Source organism: Haliaeetus albicilla, chromosome 13 (genome assembly GCF_947461875.1).
Source record: "Haliaeetus albicilla chromosome 13, bHalAlb1.1, whole genome shotgun sequence".
NCBI lineage: Eukaryota > Metazoa > Chordata > Aves > Accipitriformes > Accipitridae > Haliaeetus > Haliaeetus albicilla.
In genome coordinates this window covers 6,514,016-6,541,443 of record NC_091495.1, presented here as the reverse complement: position 1 = coordinate 6,541,443, position 27,428 = coordinate 6,514,016, and the positions used below count along the sequence as shown (strand labels likewise).

The 27,428-nt window shown below is 36.7% G+C and overlaps 1 protein-coding gene across 13 annotated transcripts in view; it reads right to left on the bottom strand.

Moving 5' to 3' along the window:
- CDC42BPA (CDC42 binding protein kinase alpha) overlaps positions 1–27,428 on the bottom strand; it is a 191,035-nt gene that overhangs the window by 17,497 nt on the left and 146,110 nt on the right. For 10 of the 13 annotated variants that reach the window (XM_069800012.1, XM_069800005.1, XM_069800007.1 and 7 more), the window contains 16 exons: positions 25,793–25,869; positions 24,574–24,621; positions 20,713–20,751; positions 17,457–17,576; positions 16,683–16,763; positions 14,494–14,599; positions 13,597–13,733; positions 12,791–12,930; positions 11,871–11,952; positions 10,475–10,691; positions 9,664–9,726; positions 8,157–8,750; positions 6,201–6,298; positions 4,485–4,569; positions 2,648–2,771; positions 1,224–1,341 (listed from right to left, as the gene is read on the bottom strand). In XM_069800012.1, coding sequence (XP_069656113.1) covers positions 1,224–1,341; positions 2,648–2,771; positions 4,485–4,569; positions 6,201–6,298; positions 8,157–8,750; positions 9,664–9,726; positions 10,475–10,691; positions 11,871–11,952; positions 12,791–12,930; positions 13,597–13,733; positions 14,494–14,599; positions 16,683–16,763; positions 17,457–17,576; positions 20,713–20,751; positions 24,574–24,621; positions 25,793–25,869 — 2,129 coding nt within the window. The remainder of the gene's footprint in view (positions 1–1,223; positions 1,342–2,647; positions 2,772–4,484; positions 4,570–6,200; positions 6,299–8,156; positions 8,751–9,663; positions 9,727–10,474; positions 10,692–11,870; positions 11,953–12,790; positions 12,931–13,596; positions 13,734–14,493; positions 14,600–16,682; positions 16,764–17,456; positions 17,577–20,712; positions 20,752–24,573; positions 24,622–25,792; positions 25,870–27,428) is intronic. The other 3 variants (XM_069800010.1, XM_069800016.1, XM_069800008.1) reach the window with 2 other exon arrangements.

Genomic DNA, 27,428 nt, shown 5'->3' with positions numbered 1-27,428 from the left:
AGAAAATCGTTTCCTTTCCTTCCATATTCTCATCTAAGGAAAACACAGTGCCAGAAGGGCTCATGTACAATGCGTAGCCTTTACGATAAAGTGTAACATAAAAGTACTATTTGCTGCAAAAGTGAGGTAAAATGAGTATCCGAAGACCAGAGATTATGCTCCTAAGCTCCTAAACTAGTGCAACTGCATGGCACACTTTATTTTCCAGTCTTACTGTTGTTTCCTCTGGGCTTTTCAGCATCTGAAAATACCAATTTCAGCATCAACTTCCTGCTTTCTGCACAAACTCCAAGTAATAACAATTACCATTTTAGACAGCACTTCTGTACTAATCCCTATGTCTTACGGTGGTACTCATATCATCTGTTTGATATCATATAATCTGATCTTTCTTACAGAGCTAATTAGCATCTTTTGAATCACATCTGTGTCATCGTAGACGAGTTGAGAAAACAATACAGAACACACAAACAAGATGCTCAAGGTAGCTTGAAGCAAGCAGTATGATACTCTCCTGTGAACAAAATAATTTATTGGTCTTTAGCTCATCAAAAATTTCAGTAACTTCCAGGTGAGCATTTCCTACATAAGGTTTTGTGGAAACGAACATGTGTGTGTGCTATTACATGGCTTCTTTTTCCATTTTTCAACTTAAAAGGTTAATTTTTATGTAAGAAGTTCTGTTTCATTGAGACTAGTTAAATTGGAGAGAAAATGAAAATAGCATCTTTGGAATGGAAAGAAATTTGGGCACTATACACTATTAAACTGCTACAGTTCCACTGTCTGAGGAAAAGAGGCTGTAAAGAGATAGGCTAAGATGGAGTTAAAGATGGGAAGAGAAGAAAGGAATTGAACTACAGTTCACGGAGAAAGGAATTTCTCTTTCCATTCCACAAAGAATACAGGCCCAAATCCTCTTAATTTTGTCCTTTCATATAGGTCATAAAAATGATCATCAACACCGAGAGGCCAACCTGCCTTAAAACCCAGGAGGCATTAGCCACTCCTCCTCCTCCCCTCGATGCTTAAGTGTCATCCTCTTTGTTTAAATTTTATCACATACAGCAGAGCATGTTCAGCTCCATTTCCCTAGTAACACTGCTCCTGATACGAAATACATCAACACTCTGAATATACATTTAAAATTGTACTTCTCTTTCTCTCACTTATTTGCAGCCTATGTTGCAGTCAGTCACTCTCACATGTACTTTTGTACTTACCATTGGAAGGTCTTTGAGAATCTGTATACCATCTCCTGGACCCATATGTGCTATGTGGTTAAAATTAGTTGGGTTAGAAATTAATTTATTTCTCATTTCTGGATCACGTAGCATCTCCCTGGAAGAGAAAATACTTTGTTTAGATGTTTCATTCGATGTAAGGACGGACATTTATAAAACATGTACAGCTTTGATTATCAGCTACTTTTAAATGGAAATTAACTATTTAACCATCTTAACAGTGATAAACCCTTGCTATCAGCACTGGCATGGACAAGCCTCCGGCTTGAAGAGGAGGCAAGGGGCCAGAAGAAAAGAATGCTGTTTACAGGCTAACAGCCCGCACCCAGTAGTTACTAACGTTTAAAGAATATACAACCACTATGAGCTGATAAAAAGCTCTGTAAGATGAGTAAAAGCAGAACTCATTTGTGATGTATTACGAAGTGGAGATGAAAATGAAGTACCAAATATGAAAATAGAATTAAAATAATACTGCAGTACCTTTCTCAGTCTGTGGTCAGAATTAAAAGCTCTTCAAAATGGCAAGGATGCATTTCAGAACTCAGAATAAATAACATTTTAAAAGACCAAACCGCAATCAGCTCAGAAAAGGCAAGGACAAGAACTGGAATTTTATCTCCACTGTACACAGCTGTTACTTTTCTTAGAGCCAAAAAGAAAGGAAAGCTGGGAGCCAACCACCGGTGGAAGACGTTGGAAGTTAGAAAACTGAAATACTCAGTTCTTGGAGTGTAGCTTAGCACAGTAGCAGGTCATCTTTAGTGAGTGATAGCAAATGGTCAGTAACATCCTCTGTGAACTCTGTGAGTAGTGCAGACCTATTTTTATTGCCATTTAGGAAAGTAATTGTGGCCTGTTAAAGACTTCTATTAGAAACACATCCTGAAGTCCTATGTTCTCTGAAGAGGTGAGTTTTCTGAGATTTACAGAATGTTTATGTAGTTAAATCTATAAATCAAAAAAGCAGATGCCTTGGAATACTGCTGAGAGTAGAATTGCCTTCAGAAAGAAAAGCAGAACCAGAGTCTGAAAGTAATTAATCCATATGTATAGTTAGCAATGTAATCCCCTTTTACAAAGTGTTTATTACAGATCTTTATATATACAGTATATATGCACACCTATGTACCTATATACAGTATGTGGAAACATGCATTCCAAATTACAGCTGTTTCACATAATTAATTTGAACTAATGAATACTTGTGTATCCAGTGCATATCCATATCCAAACTGGTATTAATACAAATTAAACATTGAGGATTAACACGGTAGTGACGAGACAGGAACATCTGAATGGGCATTCCAGAAAGCAACAAATGAAGTACTACATTGGCATCAGTCACTGTCCTTCAGGGCCTACAGGCATGTACAGAAGACAAGTACATGTTGAATACCGACCTCCTCTGCTGCATCCTCTCCTCCTCTGGTACTCTAAATGAGTAACGGCGCTTGTTGTTGATGTTTCGAACCATTTGCTTCCGGCTGTTATCTGATGTCTCAGGAACTACCAGTTCATCACCCTCTGAAATCAACATAAATATGATGATCCAGTGGGACAATTACTAGGTATTCATGGAATTTGAATTCAAAGACATTTTCTTCCTCTGCTCTTGCTAGTGCTGGACACCACCCATTTCCCATCAAACCTGAACAAATACTCCTTGCTTTATGGGTTTTCTTGGCCACTATCTACTCTGTTATATAGCAATAGACTTAACCCTTCTCACACACAAGCTGCCACAACTGTGTTCTCAAAATACCACTGATTAGTTCTTTCAAACAAAACTTTTAGGTGGGCAGGAAAGAATCTTGGTCCTCTATCTCAAACTTTCTTTGGCAGCTCTCACTGAAAATCACTACAATAGTCTTCTGCCAATTGTCTGGAAACTCGATGCAAGATTCTTTTTCATTGATTCCCTGCTCCAAAGAGGCTATTCCTTTTGAAATGTTTGAACACCGATGTATTTTGGTGCAACTGTGGGAAAAGGGAAGATTTTTTCCACATGTGTACGTCTGGCCAAGGTGTTTTTAATAAAGACATGAAATGTACAGCAGTGATAATCACACAATAGGAGCATTACTTTGAATGAGTGCTGCAACCGCTCTGTCTTGTTTTATATATATGGAGACTGAAGTTACACTTAATAAGCTTGAACATACCCAACACCCACTGTTCACTGCCAAAACAGTTTTTGTATGGAACTGAAATCTCTTCTTTCCTTAACATCAACTGGAGATTTCATGAAGTGTGGAAACTACAAGTAGCTTCAGGAAAACACCTTGCAGACTTTTAAAGACATACACTTGGAGGATACTTTACTGTTTGGCAACCTCTTCTGAAAGACAGTGAAAAGCGTACAGGAGTAAAGCATCAGCCTTACTCACTTCTGATCCTATGCTCTCCATTTTTTTTTCTCTTCTGCTCTACTTTTAATACTCAATCTTTATTAGACTTGAAAATTATTTATACATACTTCCACCATATTGCTCCTCTCCACTGCTGTCATTCCTTTTGTACTAAATTTGCTAGCAACTTAAATAAACACTGAAACACTGCCAACAGCAGTGTATGTTTCTAGAGTGTTTATTTCCACTATTTTCAGAATAGTTTAAAAAAATTATAGCTTTTGATTGTTAAAACAAAGCACATCCCCCCTCCATCTAAGAGGTTAAATGAAAGGTTAAGGAAATTACTCAGGAGCATGCTTATGAAAATGGGCTCTAAAAAGAAAAAAAACAATCAAAAAGACTCACAACAAAAATAGAATTCTGAAGCTAGAACTTTGGCACACAATCACATGTGACCCTAATAACAAGTTATGAATCTGTAATATTATATTACTTTCTGATCCTTGGGAAAGGTTTGTTTAGGTTAAGTATAATATTAATTTTAATGTAGTACTGCCAAGATCACTATTAAAGTTTTTAATTGTGCAGACAGTATTCTGGCAGGTGATCCCAGATTTGGAGGGAGCACCTAGTCATTCTATTTTCTATTTCCAGTCTTCATTCAAGTCTTCACTGAATAGTCAAAAGGGAAAAAAAAGTTCAGAGTAGCTGCCTAGCAGATATCATTGCAATCATTGTGGAACCTGTAAGCTTTGGCTTTCTCCGAAATTAACAAGCACAGATATATCTGAGAGGTCACTTTCTACAATGCACAGATCCAGGCCAAAGAAAAATGCTCTTTCTAAACAAAAATTTGCATGATGAAAACTGCCTTCTCTTTACTTACCTGCCATTTTGTTTTTGAAATATATTAATCTAACCGTCTCCAGGCCTAAAAGGTTTAGTGATCCTTCTGTATTCAAGGGTCGTACCTGAAACAAGGAAAATCAGTCTCTGTAAGAGTAATAACTCACATTTACATAGTGCATCTTATTCTGAAAGCTCCAAGGTGCATTATACACTCTATAAAAGGAGCACTGTTATAAAGCCAACCAGGGCGCAGAACAGCATAATTGGCCAGACCAAAGCCTGCTCCACAGAACTGCAGGCTGCAGGGAGCAGTGTCTCCTACCTCTAGTAACACACACCTGCTCTCAAGAATAACAACTGTGAGTCACTAAAGCTGCAAAGCAGAGTTAAAAACAATTTTAAAATTCTGTTTGGAGAACGAATACAGAGAGAGTTGCTTAAAATTCCACTTAAAGACATAGGCTTAACACCATTCCTCCGAGCATTTAAATAAACAGTTCTGTTAGAAGTCTACTTCATGTAACAATTCAATTTTGTCCATTAGATCCACAAAGCAATAAGCAGTGCTTTATTTTCTGTTAGTATCATGTCACAAGTACGCTTTGCAACTTGGTAAGACTATATACAGGTTGCTAAAACCTACTGGTATTTGTGATTTCCAACTTGAAAATGAAAGAAGCACTCCACTCTGAGTCTGCAAATTGTGTTAGAAACAAACTCTTCACAATAAATTGCCATTTTTGAGTCTACTAGATATAGCAGTTCTTGTTTGTTGAAAGTAGCTTCACTTATTACATGGGCAGTCTTGAGCCAGATATTAATCAAAGTACTAAATCACATCCTGCTGCGTAGGAAAAAAATGCTCCAACTGCTTCATAACTCAAAGTTTGGACATCAGAAAGAGTAGAGGAAATCTCCTCTAAAAGGCCAGATTCTTCTTCTCTCCTTAAGATGCTTAATAGCTGAGCACCTTGATCTTTGCATTATTTATCCTCACAGCGTCGCCATAATATCCTGGTCTGCATCTAACGTGGGAAATTGATAGGCAGAGAGACTGAATGACTAACACAAGACCTTAAGGGCAATTTCTGGTAGTTCTAAGTTATTGGGATGCCAGTAAAGGAATTATGTTGACACTAATACAAGGTTGAAGTCAGTCTAAGCTATGGGAAGAAAAACACTTCTCTTTTTTCTTTCCAAATACAGCTGAGCAAACACCTCCTAAACACCAAGGAAGTGTCAGTTTTCAAAAACTTCGTCCTTTTGATAAGTGATCTAAACCTGACATCTCCCTGGTTTTAATATTTGTACTGGTTGAACCAAAATGTTCTAATGCTACCTGTCTACAATGTTCTCAAGCAGCAGAAGATAGATTTTTGAAGGCCGCTTTAGTTATCTTAACACGCACCATCTTCTGGCAATAACATAGATGCAGTCAGTCCCAATGAAGCCATCTGCAATTAATACCAAGAAACTGCTCTCTACAATAATATCAGTAAGTCCAATATACTCATATGCTCCAGATTGACCATTCATCTAAAACAGTGAAACCACATGCAAAACACATTTCGTATCTTATATTTCAAACAAAAAGCACTAGTTTCTTTGCAGTAGCTCTTCTTTCAGTTCAATTACGTTTAAACAAACAGTTTTAAGGATGGCTTCTAATGTGCTTAAAAAACCTGGTATGACTGTAGCAAAGCAATATTGAGTCTAGACATATTCTTTAACTTATACTGAAAGAGCAAGTTACCTTTTTGAGAGGAATAGTCTGAATCCACTCCATGGAGTTCACGTCAAAGATATCAATTGCATTTTCACTGTACACAGAGAGGTATGGTGCATTGTAACCTGAGAGGGAATGATTAGGTATAGTGTCACGTGCTTTTAGACAGGGCTCAAAATATACAATTTCTTATGGTTTAATCATATTTATTTAAACCAGCAACACCAAAAAAAACTTAAAACCTCCACAACTTTTCTTTTAACTTTGCAGAACCAAACTGCTTTTTGAACTACAAGGGATTACAGTTTACTCTGCCAAACACTGATGTGGTTCAAAGTTTTTTTTCTTTTAAAAGCCCTATTTTTAAGAGCTCGTATTTTGTAAATGATGTGGTAGGAAAATATATTGTTGTTATTTAATAACTATCATTTGTATGAATTGAGTCTTTGGACTATGCACTAAATGAACATCAGTTGGAACTAAGCACCATGACACAGTCATAAAAATCTTCATGTTTCCTTCTAGCTTTAATTCTCTCTTCTTATTTTCTGGACTGTAAAGAGAATTCTTGTGCTACTTATCTGGCACATTTCCCCAGGATGAAATTTGTTCCACTGGGACCACTTCTAAAGGAGAATTCATTATTTCCATGTCGGCAACAAGACTGCCATGGTCTGCCAAGACTAACAAGAGCATCCAATTTGTGTTTAAATGTAACAGTTTTTGCTATAAAATATACCTCCATTCTGAATTGGAATAACATCAAGTCACTTCATTTAAGGCAATCAAAAAACTTTCCCAAATATCAATGACCAGTATAGATGAACTACATGTAAAAATACCTGGTTTTCAGTCTATCACAAAATCTTCTATTTTGATTCACTCATTCTTTGAGTGCACTGTAAGAATCACACTCTTGCTGGAAAACCAGAAGTGACATATAGCCTGTTAAAGTTGCTCCTTCCACATTCAGAAGGGGCTTCACTCAAACAAGGTGAAACATTCCTCTCCTCTGCAGTGTGGCTGTACTGCTGTCACAGTGAGGTAAGAAGGCAGCCTATTTTAAAAATCAACATAAGACTGGGCTCATTCACAGATACTCTGAGGACAAATTTGGCTAATCCTTATCTGCATTCAGAAAGACATTAAAAAGAAGACGACAGGCATTGCAAGTTGGTTTTTTTTTTCTCCAACCGTCACAAAGATAAAGCCCCAGCTTTGAAAAAATGTGCAATAAATGTTTTAACAGTTCTTGCTGGAAATGGAAATCTTGAAAAATTACAGTATTTTTCCCTTAAGGTTATGAAATGTATTTTCTATACTGCCTGCCATACATTGTATTTTGGAAGGGAAGAGGGAGACAGAGGGGGAGAAACTTAAAAACCGATTTTTTAAAAAAGCAAAGAGAGGAGATGAATGAGAATAGTGTCAACAAAAACTGCTGAGGAAGAGAGAAAGAAGGAGCAAGGAAAGAAAAGAAAAAACCTCAGTAAGTAGGAATAAACACCATTAGAGAAAAGCAAGTCAAACTACCAGATCCTGATGACTCTGAACATCAAGAAAGCTTGAACCACAATGGTGAGCCAAAGTACAATCAAATTTTAAGACTTTAAGTAACAACAGTCCAGTATCAGTGGTAGCGAATGCATAAAGATCCCATTAGCCTCTGGAGGACCTGAGTTTTTTGGCCATTTATAGAGATCAGGCCATGTGCTTAGAAATTGGGACACTGGAGTTACAAATCCTGACCTTTGATTCCTCTTTGTATTACAGCAGTATAGGTCAGTTACAGAGTTGTCGAAACTAGCATAAATGAGATCAGGATTAAACCCTCTGACTAGATTAAAAATGCTGACAGAAGCTGAGAGCATTCATTTACCTGTCAGGTAATTATCCTTGAACTTCACTTTCTGTGGATATTAATACAAGCAGTGATCACTTCAATGTATAATAGCAAGTACACGGACACACATGGCAACTTACAGCAAGAAGATGGAGTTGCGGGCCACATCAGTTCTTGTTGTCTAGATCTTCGGCCCTGGCAGTCAACGTAAACCCCTACGCTGCTAAAACACAGCAGGTATTCTTTATTTGAGATTTCGACCGCACAGATGGCATCAGTTGGCTGCTGTGAGATAAATGATAGTGTGTGGTCATCTGGATGGAGCAGACTGTATGGGCTGCCTTCTCCGTGAAGGGGATATTTTAAGAAACCTGACTGGTAGCCCACACAAAGACGGTCACTGAAGATTGACATCCACTGGACGTTTCCCTGGACTTGGATCTCCTTGATCTTTTTGTGACGTGTCTTACTCTGATTCAGTTCGTAACAGAGGACCTGCCTTTTCATAGCTACACAGAGGCAGGTAAGAGCTCCGTGGCGCACATGTCCAGAAACTATTGACTGACAGCCTTTTGTCTCTGCCAGCTTATAAAACTCAGTCTCCCTTCCATCCAGGGCAGCCATAGGGAAAAGCCGTACATGACGGTTTCTTCCTGAGATTACTGCAATGAGCTGTTCATTTGGGATAAGCTCAATCTGATGAACCTTCTTATTGTCACCAACACGGATAATCTCTAAAAAAAGCCAAAACAAAACCCCCCAAATCCAAGTAAATAATGTTGAAGTGTGAATTGATTGTAACATAGGTATTTGTAAAGATAAACTATGAAGGAAACCCAAGAAATCCCCTTTATTGCTTTCCTGCTATATTAAAAAGTACAGAATCAAAAGCTATATTTTAGTAATACCAGATGTGGCAATGCTGGGTAGACCTTTGGCTTTTCCTCATCAGAGGAAGGGAAGAGCAGATACGATGCAGTAACAACCACAGTATTATTTCAGTATTCATTTCAAAAACAGTTTATAGCCACAAAACTACCGAATAAAGGAAATCCCTCAGAGAACTGAAATATACAATTAAACATGTTGCTTGTTGAATTGTCTTGGGCATCTGTCGTTACATCTCTTTACAATACTGAACACAAGTTTTCATTTCCAATACCAAGGAGGAGGTTACAGAAAAGATCAGGCCAGGCTCCTTACTGAGGGGCACAGCAGGAGAAGAGGAGACAACAGTCACGAATTGAAATGAGGGAGGTTCCTACTGGATATACAAAGAAAATGTTTCATTGTGAGAATAATTTGCAACAGGCAGCCCAGACTGATCGTGGAATCTCTGTCCTTGGGGATTTTCAAGACCCGACTGGACAAAGTCCTGAGTAACCTGGTCTGAATTCAGTATTGAGCCTGCTTCAAACAAGGGAAGAAAACCTTCAACTGCATTCCAGATATTGGAAAGAATACTCAAACCAGAAAGCACACAAAACACCTTCTTGATTATCAGCTCTCACATGGGCTTGTCCAGTTGATAATATAATAAATTGAGAAAAATGAAACCAGAAATTATTGTAAGAGAAAAAAAGGTTACAAAGTCACTTTCTGATTATTTACTATTAGGGAAATTATTACCAGTTTCTAATCTCTTACCATCTTTGGTGACATGCACTACAAATAGCCCTTCTTCATTCCCGAGAGCTATTCTTTCATGGTCTATGATATTAAGGGAAAAGAAAAAAAGAAGGTTATTTTTATTTGGAAATTCTTCTTCAACAATAGTGATAATTCTGATTAACAGAGACAGTTTTTTAACATCTTGAAATAAACAAATACAAAGCCAAACCCAACACATTCATGTAACAAAAAAACTATTGGTAACCTCCCAATTATTCAAATTTCTGAATAAGTCTTTTCCCATTTCTCTTGTTACTAGAAGTAACAGCAAGAAATGTCATTTTTAACAAACCATTCAGAGCACTTAAGAGTACTACCAACTTTGCAATAACTGTAGTATCATATTTAAATAATTTCAATAATGAGAGTTTAACAAATTGTACGCAGTAGCATTTAAAATGACTAATTCATTCTCTGCTTTTACATTTTCTCTCTGGTCCCACAAGCAGATTTGATAAAGTCAGTGACTTACGTCTATTCTATAGTGCTAATTTTGCCCAGTTAAGGAATTATGTTTAAAAAATAACAAAAGAGTAATGTCCAATTCTCAGTCAAAATTATTCATAACGAGTATGTGAGAATAGGGGGAATATTCCTAAGATCTGACAAAATACCGGGTAGTGAATTGCACTTCTCTCAACCCCCTGCACACTCCCATATAGGATAAAAACACTACATATTACTTTCTATTCAGTAGATAATGCCATTTAACTTGGTTTTTTTGCAAAAAAAGCGTGCTTTTAGCATACTTATTTTTCTTAGAGCTTATTTCTTATTCATTTCATACCTATGATTGCTGCTGACTGTGTTGTTTTGATGAGGGGTAAGGTGCTGTCATAAGCTTCTTTGGGAACATAGACTGAGCGGTCTTTGAGTTTGTTCTTCTTCAAGATCCTATGCAATTCATTCAGTACTCCTACCCACTTGCTTTTTTCATTCTCACCGTCTGCTAGAATCAGGATTGAACACTTATTACTGGATGCAGAGAGCTGGGAAGCTGTAACCTGGAAAATTTAAAAAATTATATTTTAAGTCATAAGTGATAAAAAATGTCATCATGATCATTTTTACAAGGGTATCAGATGCCTCTAAGTGCCTTTTTAACTAGGTGTCTGAACTAAGAATGCAAAAATTTAGCATTGGTTAATAGAAAACACCCTATCTCAATCAAGAACCCACAGCAGAAAACCTGTAGGTATGAATAACTCAGCAAAGAACAGAGAAAACTTTTTCTTTATTCTAAATGCATTTGTATTTATTCTGTAATTCAGAAATGTCTGCCCTAAATAAGGTAGTCAATTGTTTCTCACAGCATTTTTATAATGAAAAGCACTTCTTACAAAGTATTCTGTATTTTTTTTTAAACCAATAGTGTTCATTAATGATTTAATGCGATAGGAATAGTCTTTATGGAAGAACTATCTATGATCCTTTTCATATATTTGGTACAGCTACTATAGATAAATATGAAAGCCCCTTTTGTAGGTTTATCTCCTCTCAGCACGCAGAGTGATGAACAGTCTGAAAGCCAGAAAAACAAGGAGTGAAATACAATGGTATAGTAAAGAAATGATAGGGGAATTAATAAGATGCCAAAGATATTTCATTGAGGTCAAAGCTTCAATAGAATATAGAGTAAAAATAAGAAGAATATTAGAAAAAGCCAATGATGGCAAAATCCTAATACCAGATGCTAGACATAAATTTTGATGAGCATTTTAGACTACATTTCTATACTGACTACCTGATGAATGGGAGTTTTCAGAGATCCAATGCATATATACAAAGAAAATACATAAAATAACGGCTTCAGGAGAAACACAAGAAATTAAATTGAGAAGCAGAAGGCAACTTTAGGAAATGAAAATATAGAAGGTCATGAAGACCAGAAGAACTCCAAATGACTAACAGGCGGTTGAGAAAAGTATGTCATGTAGAAGGTTAAAAAAATAAAACCCACGTAAAGGGGAGATGAGAGCTTGTCTAAATGTACCAGTGCTATTTTTACCACGAAAATGATATATGTACAGATCCTTATGCATTGCTGCTGCTGCCATGGATACCACACGGCCAGAACTTGCAAAGGAAATAAAACACTAGCAAGCTGTCAGTGACTGCACATTGTACATCACACTGTGAAACCCTGTACTTCTGGCTTACTAGGTTCAAGATGTAATACTTACCCTAAAGATACAGGGGATATCTTTTCGATTTGCATGGATGACATCTGAGGCCAAGACAGAACTCACTGAAAATTCTTCATCCCTTATGGAGACCACAAACATAATTGGAAAAGAGTTAAAGAGTAAAAGCTGTATGTTTGTTTTTTACTTGTATTTCCATAGTACCAATAGCTTTGTTTTGTGAAGAACACAACAAGACAGTACTGAGATCTAATTTTTAAAATTATCCTTTCCTCTTTATCTGCAGATGCAACTCAGAAATGCAATGTTGCATAATTAATTCCTGGTAAATGTTGATAGACATAAATCTATTCAGAGTATCTAGTTTTTTGTCTGTTTAAATTAAAACCTTTTTTTTAAAAAAATGAAAATAATCACACTTAAAAAATAAGCCTGGACCAAGAACACCTCTCCAACTCTTTCATAAAAGTCCAAACTCACTAGAAGCTATAAACTACAGCTGTTTGAGACTTCCTGGATAAACTAACCTGGTTCAGAGATGACCTTTACTTAGTTGGTATGTTAAATGTTCTCAGCCTTCAGTGAAGTTGGTAGTATTTCACTAATACTGAAAAGAGTGGGAACAAACTATTCAGCCCTTCTGAATCAAAAATGGTATTCATTTTATCCTATAACAAAGTTTTATCTGTCTTTAAAAACTCTATTCAATCCCAAAAGAATGTATTTTTCTTTATTAACTCCAGGCCTTCTACACAGCTGAAGAGATGCATTTTGGCACATGATGCAGTAATGGAAGTTTAAACTGCCACACTGCAAATACAGCTTTTTTCCAGAAAATTAAAGGCTCCCAACATGGATTACAGCGTTTCATAAAAGCTTACTGATTTCACAACAAAGAAAAGCAGAAAAAAACCTCCCAGTGCCTCTGAAAAGCTCCCACTCAGCACCAAACAGCTTACCTCATGTCTATGACCTGACTCACTATCACGCTGGGCTGGGATGCTTTTCCTTCTGCTACATCATATAGGAAGAGTTTAAAATCACAGATCACTGCCAGTGCTCTCTGCCAACCTTTCTTTACTCCAGCTGGTTTTGGTACCTGTATCAAAATAAATTCTGATTAACTCTCTGTAAGTTTGCATGCAATCAAAAATCAGACAGACAGTACAAAAATCAATTCTCTCATCTAGGCTGACAAACTTTTATTCAGTGATAATGTTAAGCAACATAAGCAATAGCACAGGTGCAGTAACAGCATCAAACACAGCCACACAGACACCACAATACATTATTTAAAAAATTCACAGCACCACAGATTCTTTCTTATTTCACAGACTCATGCAAAGCTATATTAACAAATACAGAGAAAGAAACCCATCTCTAGTTGGTCAACAGGAGTATGGCCAAAACTATGTAATTCTTTTAGCATTTATGTACCACATTTAGTATCCACACCAATGACCCTGGACAGTACTAGCATCAACAGAAAGACTCAAAAACTCACAGGCCCTGGAAGATGATCTGATCTCTAGAGATGGACTATTCAAGACCAATTCAGAGCACAATGGCCAACAGAGATGGGGAGAGAATTACTGTTGAAAATGCTAAGCGTTGCTTTGTGAAAATTTAGGTCTTAGCTTCCAAATTGTTACCTTAAAGTATAATTGAATCCATCCCCCCCAATGCCCCAATTAGAGTTTAATTCCAGCTCTGGAATACAACAGATTTAATATAAGTGTCCCAAATGCAGCTACCTGATACTTACTCGGACATGTCCTTCATAAGCTGTTCCTATGCCTTTCTGCGGATCTATTCCCAAAGGTCCCTTAGTCTGTTCGGGAGGGATTGGACATACTGCAGGAGCCTTGTCTGCACAGGTCACGTGGCAAGAGAATCCACATACTTGCGAGGAGGAGAAGAAACAAGAAGATTTTATGGTTATCATAGCTTTTGCACTGCAAATAATGATGATGACATTTATAAAGGAATCCTCTCCTTTTTTGACCAACAGCTGAATAGTTTCACTGAACTTTGCCACACTGAGACAGACATGTAAGTCTGGGCACAGCAGCAGTACATGCTTTTATCTGCTCTAAATTCCAATTTTCTCATTTTCAGAGGTGTATGGATACATAGTCTGGTTTCATCCAGGTGAGAAAGAGCCTAATCAGAAGCTCATACTGATATAATCTTTTATGATTTCCTCTAGGCCCAACTCTACTAGTAAACAAAAAGCTGGAAGCACCTCTAAACGATGAGTGTCATTCTGTGCACGTACAAACATAGAATAAATTAGTCCTGGAAAGAAGCAAAATTGGTACTGAATGGCAAAGCTGTCTTAACATTTTGCCCTGACTCAGAAAGCAAAGCTGCTGTCAGCATACTTGACAGCTGACTGTGGCCCCTTACCGCTATTTTAAGTAAACTGAACTAAGCTCTTCTACCACCAACTGGAATAAGTATGTCCCCAGATAACTAGGTGATCTGTTATGTAACATGTTCAAAGTGTTTGGCTTCTACTGTTAAAAGAGCGAAGCATGAGAATATATTCTGTTATTCATAATACAGAGAAGACTCCTGCGTTATCACACTTCAACTTTTACTGTGCAATTTGCATCTCTAAGAACTTCAGTTCACACCTCCTGCTTTCACAAGTGCTTACCTTCACAAGTACAGCCCTGGCGTATTAAACCAACCATCAGAGATGTGCATTGATTGCATTTTGTTGGTGTATTAAATGATTTCACTACAAACTGGTGGGCTTTAGGCTGTGAAACAAGCAGACAAGGATGTTAATACCTGTAACGCTTTTGAAGAGCAGTTATTTTCTTCACAGACATAAGAGTGCATAGGTGCATTTAAAAAGGTACCTTATTTGTGTTTGCTGAAATGAGATCTGAGCTCCGAACACATGGGCTGAAAAAAATTCCTTATCGGTGCTCGTTATTGATAATTTAAACCATCCTCTGTAAACGAAACCACAGAAACTGGACCTTGTCTCAGAACAAGAGTTTGCTTCCATTGCAGATAGGAGAGTTGCCAAAATTATTCCATTACACTCTAGAAGTTGAATGTGTGTATGTGCTTGCTGGGCACCTAGAGGCCAGCCAAGGTCAATCCTCCACAGTATTTTCTAAGCTGCAAATTCAATGGTCCTCTGTAAGGAGTATTGCCTTAGTTCAAAGAAAAATACCAGACTTTTTCAAAATTCTAATTTTTATGCCAGAAAGCATGACAGGGTTCAGTTTTACAGTGTAAGGCACAGGCAATTTCAGAACACCCAATTTAAAACCAAGAGTATAGATGAAGCTGATTTTGAAAGGGCTTCTGTTCTTGTTAGTTCTTGGGAACACAGACTACATGAGTAAGTGTTTTAATTCTCTCTCCCCCCTCAAGGATGGCAGTGCTGATAATACGATATCAAGGCTAAATGACTACGTAGCATGGTAGTATGATTCATAAAAGGCCTTATATAAAATCCAGAAAGCTGCTTTGCTTTTCTAAAAAAACCTCCCAGCAAAGTAACAACTGGTAGGTGGAGAAAGGATACAGCACAGGGTGAACACAAAAGCTGTTCAAACAACCTGGATAATATACATGATCTGAAATTAGACAATTTTACACGCTACTTTAATGAGTAGGTATATTAAAATTTTACTCACTTTCCTGTTTTTCACAGCATAAGATATCACAGCTAAGCGCTCAAACTTAATCCATATTTAATGACAGTTTTACTGTTACAATGGAAGCTTTCTGTCTACAGATGCATGTCTTGTTTTGAAATTTGCAGGGAAACAATGCTTAGCATTAAAAACTCATGCAATCATAAAGTAAGAAAGTTCTTCAGGGAACATAATAAATTACAAAGCTAATCATTACTTACCGAGCAAAATATTTGCAAAAATGAAATTATGTGCACAGTATTTCACATGATTCCAAGTGCACTTACAGTATTTTTTTAATTGATCTACCAACATGTTGCCAACAGAACACTGTCTGCTCAAACTTCTTAGCTTCCCTTTACACAAATGAAGTCTTTTGCTATTTTGCAGTTTATCAAAGCAGAGAAACAGATCTATTAGAAAGACTTACTTCATTGATTAGTTGCAGAAAACCTGTCATTTTTTTAAATATACAGAAGATTCCTAAGCCATCGAGGCACTTCTGAAACCTTTATGAGAAAATTTTTCCTTTAATAGCTTGTATCTCATTCCTCATTTGCTTGAATATACACAATTCACTGTGAATTCGCATACACTGACTGGCTTATTTGGCCAACAGCAAAATAATTTCAACAACTGATATAAAATCAATATTTATGCAAGTAAAAGGCCAGAAGACAGAAAAGCTGAAATTCCTTCTCCCAGCCCAGTGCTGCAGTGCTGGCTACAGTGCTCACTCTACATTGCTTACAGAAAATGCAAATCTACAGTTTCATGTTGGGCTTACTGCTAATCCGAGACTGGCCCACAGTGACATCGGTTTTATTGTATGCAGAGCATAGAGGCAGGTTGGTGAGACGTATGCCGAAAACCACTCTCCTTCTAGGAAGTCTCTTTTCCTTTCTTCATGTTCTGGTTCATTTATCTCTTTCTAATGTCCAAACTACTGTTTTTCCTATAATCAAATGTCTGTGTGCTGCTACAGTGGAATGCCTAGTACAACTTGTCATACCACATAATGTAGGAACGAGGGGTTTTAAATTTTAGAAAGCAAGCAGCTTTCATATAAACAACCCTTCTAGGCACTTCTGGTAAGATTACTGTGATAAACAGTTCTGCTGAAGCTGTTGCCCAGGAGTGATATTTTTCCCCCTTACTATATATGAAGTGTGAATACTTGACTTAATACCTTTGGTGCAGAAAGTCCCGATCCAATATATGCTGTCCTCATGGTTGGTGTGTGAATTGAACGGGGAGGATGATCTGTAACCTGAACATAGTCCCCAAAGAGTCAATAAGACATCAAATGCACACTATCAAAGACAGCATGAATAAAGAAAGAGACTACAATGTCCCACCCACCCCATCCCCAAACATACAAGCAATGAAATCAAACTGATTAACATAGGAAAGGACTCAGAAAACCAAATCATTTCTCAGCAAAATGATGTGTAAGATTAATGTCCTAAATCTCAAGAATAACTTCATATTATCTTAAAAATTTGACTGAATCTTTTCTAATGTAAAATAATCAGAGTGTTAATTTTTTTAACAGGGAAAGGGGATACATTGTTATAGTTGCAGAACCTGGCTAATATTTTGTATTGACAAAACTTTCAGCAGGACTCCAAAGTGTGCTCTTATAAACTATAGTATAACATTAACTTTGTGCCAACATTTCTTAAATATTCATGACTGATGACATGTTATGTGAGAGACTGTATCTAATAATTGATTGAACATAGTTCCCATCCCTAATCAATTAACCATATGTGAAAGGAAATGCAACATTCCCCAAAATACAGTTCAGCCTTAGTGCAGAAGGCTGTTACAAGGTCCTAAATAGTCTTGCTACAGAGGAGTGAGCTTCATTCTAAACAAAAGGACTTGCAATAGCAATTTTTATATGAGTGAAGCTGTTACTCCTAAAAAAAAGGACAAAAATTTGTCAATGCTGAAGTACCTCAATTGGTTCGATCTCACTAGCTGTAGAAGGAGACCTTGATCTTGAATGGAGGTGAGACTTGCTATCTTCATCCCGTGATGGAGTATTAGACAATGTAAAATTCTCAACGGAATCAATCTAGGAGAACAATTCAAGAGGAAAAAAAAAAAAAAAAAAAAAAAAAGAAACAACCGAAAAAATAAATCAAAGGCATCATTAAAAAAGAATTCTCAACTCTTACCAAAATAAGATATGGGAGCAGTAGAATTCCTAAGAGAACTGAGTGGATAAAAATTTGGTTTCAAGCAACTTCCTAATTAAAGTACAAAAATGCAATGAAAATTATTGAATATGAACACGCCAAGGATTCTGCTGAAAGGTGAGCACATGCATAAGAAAGAGCTACTAGTTCAGGGGCCTGATAAACACTTGAAGAGACTTGTCATTCAGCATTTTTAAAGGGTAAATATTTTCTAAACACTACGGTGTTTTGTCCACTGGTAGTAGAGATTTGTTAGAAGTGAATTCCTACATAGCCCATGTAAATCACTGCAAACATATTTAGGAGAAAATAAGGAGAAAAAGCAGAACAAACAACATATTTCCTGAGGTTAGTGTTGATTATATTCAGAGAGAATTGAGCGGTTTTTTGTACCCTATTTGAACTACAAAAACATCCTTACCAGGAATACAGTTTCTTCAGGGGAATATTTTTCTAGTCCTTGATATACAATGAAGCTAAGCCCAACACAGAACTACACTGAACAACAAGGCACATAGGTACAATCAGGTATCTTGGATAACAAGTCATCTTTTGTCAGTGCAACTGAAAAATCAAAGAATGCAGGATTCTTCCTTGAAAACAAGACATCTCCACATCAAAGTTTTCTGTGTGAATTTATATTTTTTTAAAACAAATTATAGCAAGATGAGGATGCTTTTCTCCACTAATAATAAAACTAAAAGCTGGAGGCCTACAGAAGGCTCCACTGCATGCCTTGGCTTTTCCCATTGCTAAGGATTTGGCTAGCTTGCACACAAATCAAAATATGCAGCAACGTTTACAGAAAGCATTTGAACATTCCAGTGTTTTTTATCTCATTTGCCATTGACATCATACCAAGAATTCCACAAACTTTACTGCTTTTTGGGAATAAAATATATTGCCAAGCCAATCTTATACATGCATATACAGTCCTGTTCTCCAGAAACTCAGTCATGGTAGCGAACAGGTGCAGTTGCTCTTTTTTCTTTTATTCTCTCTCTTTTTTTTTTTTTTTTTTTTAAATAGTAGTGAGTTTAGCTTGATGGCTTCCAGTTTTATCACAGCCTTCAAAAAAAAATTATCTGGTGGAAAATACTCATCAGCCTAATCAACTTCGGCACATTAAGATGCCTGCAAGTATTTCTGCAATGAAAATGGGAAATTCTCATACTGGGATACACCTGTTTTCTACACATAGATCATGTGTTTCAAGCACTGAGGCAAAAATTAGCAGTAAAGCAAACGTTTTATGCTCAGATTTATCAGAAGCAAATAATAATTGGAAGCTTTATCCAGTATTAGAAACATTGATGCCGTTAAGTAGTAAATCCCTAGACACATAATATTGTTTCAATTATTTAAAACTTTTTACTATCCAGTCTAAACATGGTAACTTGGAGTCCCCTCAAAGACCGTTTAACCTTGAACAATTCTACCTTCCTCTTAAAAGTGTTATTAAAAAATAAGCCCAATGACTAACTACAGGCAACATTTTCATAGCAAGAAACAGACATTCCTTTTCTTTTTGCAAGTTAAACTCAGAGGTCTAATCTATCATTTCATAAATGTTTTCAGATACTCCAAAGGCTTTCCCTTTCAAAGTAGCATCTGCATACCAAAGACTTTCACGGTGTCGCTTAAAAAAATTTAGTACAAGCACGATATGAATGATGGAACTTTTCTGGAATGTGCTACAAAGCCTTTGTGGTTGCAGACAACTGCTGAACCAGTAACAAATACCTTTTTACTTTACTTATGAACATAAAAAGCCCACAAAACACACAGAACCTGATCTACCATTACAGAATTTGAAGGGAATTTAACCACCACCTTTACTGCAGAAACAGGGCTTTAAAGCAGTATCGCTGCAGTAATCTCCAGGTTCCTTGCTTTAATGAGAAGAACTAAGTACAAAAGCAACCTGACTCAACTATGGCCAAAAGCTTATGTGGACCATATTAACACCATTAAAATTAGTTTTAAACTAATTCACTGGATTATCAAAAGCATATTTCAGCATCTCCTACCAAACTGTAACAGCCTTGTTGTCTTCCACAGCTTAGTTGTCTACACAGTGTCACCTGTGTAGGTCTGAGCCAAAGCTGGCCAGTGTATAAACACATCTTGAGGACAGATGAACTTCTGAATTAGAGCCACAGCTGACAAAAACAAGCAGTTACTGTAAGCTTGCCTAAGACACTTAGTGGTGTGCTTTGAACTGCATAGGTAAGGTCATTATTAGAGCTGTTGGGCATTATTGCTTATTTATTGAATATTCAATATAAATGCTTTGTATGCTTTCCTATTCCTAACATCATATGTGTATAAAAGAAACAAAAGTGGCAGTATGAGTTTAAAATGGACATAGCATATCTGGTACGAATTCAGTCTGACAAAGCTTTGATAACACCATGTTTAAAAATCCACCTTGATTTCTGAAACACCATAGAGCTTTCCAGCCTAACAGACTACAGTACAATCCACTCTGTTTTCCTTGTATGAATTTTTGCAGCCCTCCCTGATGCTTCAATTTACTCAATTCCCCACTTCCCATTTATTTATCTCTGTACTGTGACATTTTCTATCATTTGCCACGACATACCTCCCAAACGCCGAACTTCTACCTCCTATAGGCAATTCCCATAACTCAACACATGCCCTCTGCTAAGGGCAAGGAAACAAACGGGCCCTCATTTGACATTTGCTCATCTTCCCAACCTGCATCTACCTGATCAGCTTTCGCACAGAACTTTCATATTGAAATGAGAAAGTACCCAAAGCATCTTCTCCAGTTACTGTGATATTCTGCTCGTAGGATTACCAAACGACATACTCCAAAAGCTTTTAGAGCCCACAGCTGTAAAACAACAAAAAGCACAGCAGCAGCAGCAAACGGTAGCAGCAGCACATGACATGCAGTGAGGTAAATACACAATCCATACATTAAACAAAGGCATGTACACAACAGGCAAAAAATAAAGGGCCACAGAGAGTAAGACAGCCTCTTACACGTCTGCCTTTGTTAGCTGGAATACAGGAAGGAGAGCGCTTTAACAAAGAAAGGAGGAGAATATGTTACAAAACCAAACAGTGACACATGTATCAGCTCAGAATTCGTCACTATATCTCCAGAGGCAGTGTTTAGACACACATAGACATGTTGATTTTTACAGGTATTTTGAAAACAAGATATTCTGGGGCAACAAGAGGGAAGAAACATCTTTTAAAAAAAAGGAACAATTATTTTGAAGTCTGTAGTTTTACACTGGACAATAGCAGTGAAACTGCAGACTACGTTACACTAATACTTTGCAGTTAGCATCTCTGTACTTTGAATAAGATTAATAAATCAATCTCTTGGAGGTGCAATATGTCCAATTTAAAGTATTGTTAAGAACCAGAATTACTCTAAACTTAAGTATGAACATGCAGGTAGAGTCAGGGCTCTCACCACACACTACTATGGGTTATTCTGTTTAATAATGAGAATTCAGAACATGATTTATTCTGTGGTTATTTACAAAGTTCAAATTTCTTTAGTCTAACCAAAGCCCATGGGGACTGCATGTGAGGACAGATTGCAGGAGGATTTAAGAAAGCTATTTTTAATTTGTAATGTGTTGACAACTGGGGAAAAATAGTATTTTCTAGCAAGTGTGAAAAATAATTTTGTCAAGGGAAAATGGGATTCCGTTTTATTGTAATTAAATAATCACAAATTCATCTTTAAATAAAACAAACTGATTGCTTCCAGTAGCTAGTGAGATACACAAAGATCCACCTAGCAAAAAACCAAAACCTGACACTTCCATTATCAGACACTTCTAGTGAACACAGGAGACTTAACACCTAGACGACGTTACTGAGAGACAGCCTGCAACATACAGGAGAAACAACAGCAAAGACTTAGAAATTAGTATATTAGAGTCATTAGGGGTGACTTCCCTCCCCACCAAAATCAGAGACCAGGGACAGCAAAACTCATTCCTACTCCCCTTTGCATCCTCCCGTGTGCACAGGAGATACAAGGATTGTTTCTGAACACGTGGGCTTTTGCAGCTATGAGGATCTAGGCACCAGTTCTGCCAACCTGACCAAGTATCTTTTGAAGGAGGTACAGCTGGAACCAACAGTGGTTGCTACTCATCTGAATAGTGAGCTACCACTTTTCTTGCTCAGCATCTCCAGGCTACTGAGGCAGCGGGACATCTATTTTTGCTTCTCTCCAGTAGAAACTGCAAAACTACTGTTTTCCTCATTGAAAAAATTAGAATTAACTCCAGTCATTCACAGAGTGCTATAAACAATTACATCATTTGGATGGCAGATACACAAGACATACCCACCCTAGTAAACTCCAAATGTACTCAGTGGGACAAACTCAGTGCTGCTTACACATCCATATGTTAAATAGACTTCAGAGATCTTGCAAAGAGTGCTATGTAACTGCAACTGTGCATTATGTTACACTCTCTCTGTCATTTCTTAACGAAGCACAGAGGCTGAAGAAAAAATACGGGCCATTAGTAATATTTACTTTGGGTTCTTCATTACAGGAGCGGCTTTCCTGAAACCCATGTAATATTGCAGCACTGCATGAGTCTGACCTGAGGACTTCTCATTCTTCCTTGGTCTTAATATAAAAAACCCACACACTTCTCTGGTTTGACTGAGCACAGATTAATTCCTCTTTAGATGCTGCAAGAAACACTACCCTTCAAGGCAACTACTGTCAAAAAGAGACATTGGAAAGGGAATGGCGGAATGGGGCGGGGAGGGGATTTTTAATACCTTTATTTTCATTTAAGTCTGCCTAATACATTGATATTGAACCAACTCAAGGAGCTCAAGCATAAATAACCATTCACTTTGATAATTCAGAAGCTATATATTATGAATCTCTCTATGAATGAATCAAGTAATTGTCCAATAAATGAAAGATGCAGAACTGACCTTAAGCACAACTTAATTATACCACCTTTCACCTACTAACGCAGACATCAGTTTCATTTCTCTTTCTAATACAGACAGGTAGCTCAACAAGTCTTGTATTTGTCCACAAGGTACTCTTCCTATCTTTGAACAGTCAACGCTCTTTTGCAGTTTTGCCAGATGAGAAAGAATTCTGCCCCGGTGTTAGACATGTTTAGCTCCTGGCCAGCCCAGTCCAGAAATGTACTCTTGCCCAATGCAACAGAGAAAAAAACCACTCCTGTTGGACTCAGATTGAAGATGTAACAGGGGAAGTTTGATTCTCCATTCCACATGCAACAATATACACATTAATACCTCCAGTTTTACCTAAGACTAAAAGATGGGTATCTGAAATGATTTGATCTGGATGGACCAAAAAAGAAGAATGTCTTAAAGGTTGCATGCCAACAGTCGAAAATTATTCCCTTGCATAGATTTAAAAAAATATGTGATTTTATGAAAAAAATACGCTGCCTTCCTTAAAAAAAAACCCTAAACCAACAATAAATACAGAATAAAGTGCTGATGTCCTTCAAAACTAACTAGACAGCAACCAGGAAAACTTTCTTCTCCTAAGTTTGCCCTTGCAAATTACAACACCATCAGCTACTCTGCCACATAGGTACTTTATTTCTCTTTTAACAGGTTTTAGGAGACAGTATTAGATACTATTAAAGGTAACTTTCTCTGAAAGAACCTGCTGATACAAACTAAGCATTCCTAATACTCAGGCAACAGGGAGAACACTTCTTTAATCCAGATGAAGGATATAAATATTATTAGTTTATTATAGATTTAACATGACAGGAAACTGTACTCTCATTCTTTTCATGTAAGAAAATTCCAACAATATCAGCAAGACAAAGTTTTCTATATGCTATATAAAAACGCAGGCAAATGCCTTCTACTACGGTACCACAGATGTACCCTCACATTTTGTCTAAGGTATATACCCGATTTACAGAAAAAAGGCATCTAGAATAAGAGTATTCCTTCAGAGTTTGTGAAAAGAAATGCAATCAGTACAATAGGTCCATATACTATACCCTCCTTGATACACCCTTCACAGCAGATATTTCTAGAATAAAATTAATTACAACACATTTTAATGCAAATAGGATTATACTATTTTAAATATATATGTATTAAAATGTGTATACACATACATACAAGCACACACAGATGTACACACACAATATACCTACAGAGTTGTAATGGATGGTTCTCTACCATAGATGCATAGTATATACTTTGATTTTAAAAAGCTTATTTATTATTTACTTTTATGTGCCTACTACTTCAGTCTGGAAGAAATATAATGCAGTCAATTTTCAGCTTTTAACCCAATTGCCTTAGTAGGCATTTAACTAGGGTAAATATTTAAACACTGTCCCCTGACAGAAAACTAGCATCTCAAATGGCAATAAAAGTAGTAAGTTCACTTCAGTTATAAGAAAATTCTTCTAAAAAAGTGACAATATTTTATTTGAGCAAACAGAAACTAACTGTGTGCAGTGAAAACATTTTTACTGAAGTGATCAGAAAACTTGGAAACAACTAATGATAACATAATAATATGAAGCACTAGAACTAAATGAAATAGATGTGCCAGTGATTTTGGAACCATTTCCCACAGGTAGATAAGGCCCAAAAGCAGCTTCTCCCATTAGAAAAACTGTTTGCAATTAAGAATTCTTCACCTGCACCTAAAGAAAAACATTTACTTTAAAATTGAACATCTATCTATATAAATAGGAGTAAGTATGCTATTACACAAATGTTCTGTCCTCCACTGCACTTGCAGATTTTTTAAGTTGACTGCATTAATGTTTGAATATTCCAAATCAATCAACTGATCTGTTGAGGGATTTACTGGTTTGAAAGTCAAAGACTTACGTCATCCATAAAATCAATCAATGAGGATGAAGAGGAGGAAAAGGAATCCTATTTTAATGAAAACAGCAGTAAAAAAAAAAAGAGAGAGAGAGAGAGATGGATGAAGAAAACTGTTCAGTATAAATAAAAGTGCAAAATAAAGAACTGTAAATAACTAGTGCCAGTAACAGTTACCTCAGTTAAGTTTTCATTAATTGCCTTTCATAGACAATTAATCAATAAACTACCTGTATAAACCCCAATGTTTTTCCAGCATTCACTCAATAAAAAAATATGCCTGCACTCCAACAGGATTTTTATATTGAAAGTAACTCATAAGATAAATAATTAAAAAGCAAATTAAAAAATGGTATTAATTGTGAGGACTTTAAGAGAGAAGAATGAATTAATGAATACACAATGAAAAGAAAGTAAATTTTGGAACATCAATAACATCAGGGATTATACTCTTTCACAGCTAAATGTGATGACCTTCTACACCCATCAGGAGAAAAACAGGGGCAAATTTTAGACCAGTATATAACTGTAAAGGTGATGCCTTGTCCCCTCTGAATTCAGTTTGACCAATATTTCACCCCAGATACTCTTTTAAAAGAAAAATCATGCATTGCTTCCTGCTGATTAAAAACAGAAGATATGAAATGTATAGTATCATTCATTTTTTCTTCTTCCAGGTTTTCTACTTGAACTGGTTTTTTGTCTAAAAGTGACAAAGGAATTAAACAGATTTATTTTTCAAGTATATAGGATCTGCGGAGAGGAGATGAATAGGAATTATCTGGATTTTACAGATCTGTGTAAAATGAACAGAAGATGAAAACAACCTAATAAATATACAGTACCAATGACTTCATGGAATACATTCAAGGATTATTTATGTATTTTCTTTAATTTTTACCAAACCAGTATCCACGTTACTGAGCATTTTTCTGAACACAAAGAAAGGCCATTTGAACAACTACACTTTTCAAGTTCACTACAAAATCAGGAAAATTTCTGCATTCAAGGTTTGAGAGAGAATTCACTATGATTACTCGTGTACAAGAGAAGACAGCCAGCACTGTAAACGACAAACAATTCTCACATTGTTATACACAAATATAAATGGGGCATTGTGATTAAAATACAGTAGCAAACTCTCAGCAAATATGGATATAACCTGCACATAATAGCAGTAGTTCCACCTACTAACGGGGAGTTAGAATAGCTGTACACTTACTTCGAATTGATCCAGAGCAGAGGTAGGCGCATTCAAAAAGGCCAAGAAAGAATTCTGTGAGTCTTGGTGCTTTACACCTAGAAAACAGCAGCAGGTTTTTAAGCTACAGAAAAATGATCTTGTCATGGAGGACCTTTGCCTTGCTGAATCAGGGTTGGAGTAGCCACCTGAACCACCTACATTTTTTTAAACGAGTTGTCACATTTGGTCTGTTTTCCAGAGTAGAAGACTTTTTTAATAGACATACACCCACTAAGCAAGCAGCATACGTTTAATTAACCTCTCCCAAGCTAGGATGTGTGTGGTGTGAATTCAACATGAAAACATACTGTACGCACATGTCTATTATGCAGAAGGCACAGGTTTCTAAGTTGTTTATGTCCATTTGCAACATGCACTGCATGACATACAGGCATACACACTAAGGCAGCAGGTGTCATCCCTACTCTAGACACACACTGGACAGCCTACCGTGACAAGACAGCTTTAGCAAACACTGAGGTTCCACAAAAATGTACAGAACAGGCTGTTTGAGGAACACACTGCATTTCCAAATAGTACGAGTTCCTTGACCCATGCTCCATGCCTGTCTCTGTCACCTCTCACTTTTGAATGTCCAGGAGTAATACAATCCTGGGTAAAGCTTCAAATGTCTCTGTCACGCTACACCATTTACACGGTTTTCAGCCAGTAAGCAGAGCAGGAATGCTGCATCCTCTGGAGCTCCAGAGGCTGGCACATCTGGACTGTTACTTTAACTTGCTTCAATTGCTATATTCTTTTTTTTCTTCTTCTTTTCTTTGGGGAATAATTCGAGTCACTGTGTGGGTGTTTATAAATCACAGATGTGTACAAACACTAGCTTCCTGAACATTACAAATATATTATATATACGTACTTATTATGACCAGAGCCTGCAGGACTGTGCGCATCTCAAAAGACTGATGCTATCAAAGGTCACTTATTTCTTTTCAGAAACATCAGTGTCTTGCTCTAACTGCTCATATCACCCTGTTTGGTCTAAATATAACCCACAGTGAACAAAGAAGTTACAAAGAACCCTTTTGTTTTTAGAATATAAATACACTGAAACCCCAGTAAAAGACTAAAAACAATTCTCAAATTACCTGCTGCTTTATAGAATAATTTTTAGTAATCTTTTTCCCCAGCCTCCTCAGTTTCTGGAACACATTTATAGAGCAAAGGATTCAAGTGCTAATCTAAGTAATCCCTTCCTAGAAATCAATTTCCACACACAGGAAGTTACGCTACCACCGTACATTGACTACATTTGAATCCTCTATACAGTTCATGATTCAAACATCAACAAATTTTTTCTTATAAGAGAAAACCAAGTCCAAAGATAATAAGGATTTTGGATTAAGGTGTATTTCTATCAAAATATTTGCATAGCTGCAGTAGAATCTTATTAATTTACTCCTGGCAAAAAGCATAATAACTAAATTTTCCTTGAAAAGTACTTGTTGTTGTTGTTAAAGAAAAGAGTAAATGTTTATCTCTATTTTCACAAAAAATAAGGCTTTAAAAACTGGAGAAAATACAGGGTAAAATATTAATTATAAATTCTTAACAGACCGTTTAACATGAAGGAAGACTTCAGAAGCTGAGTAAGCAT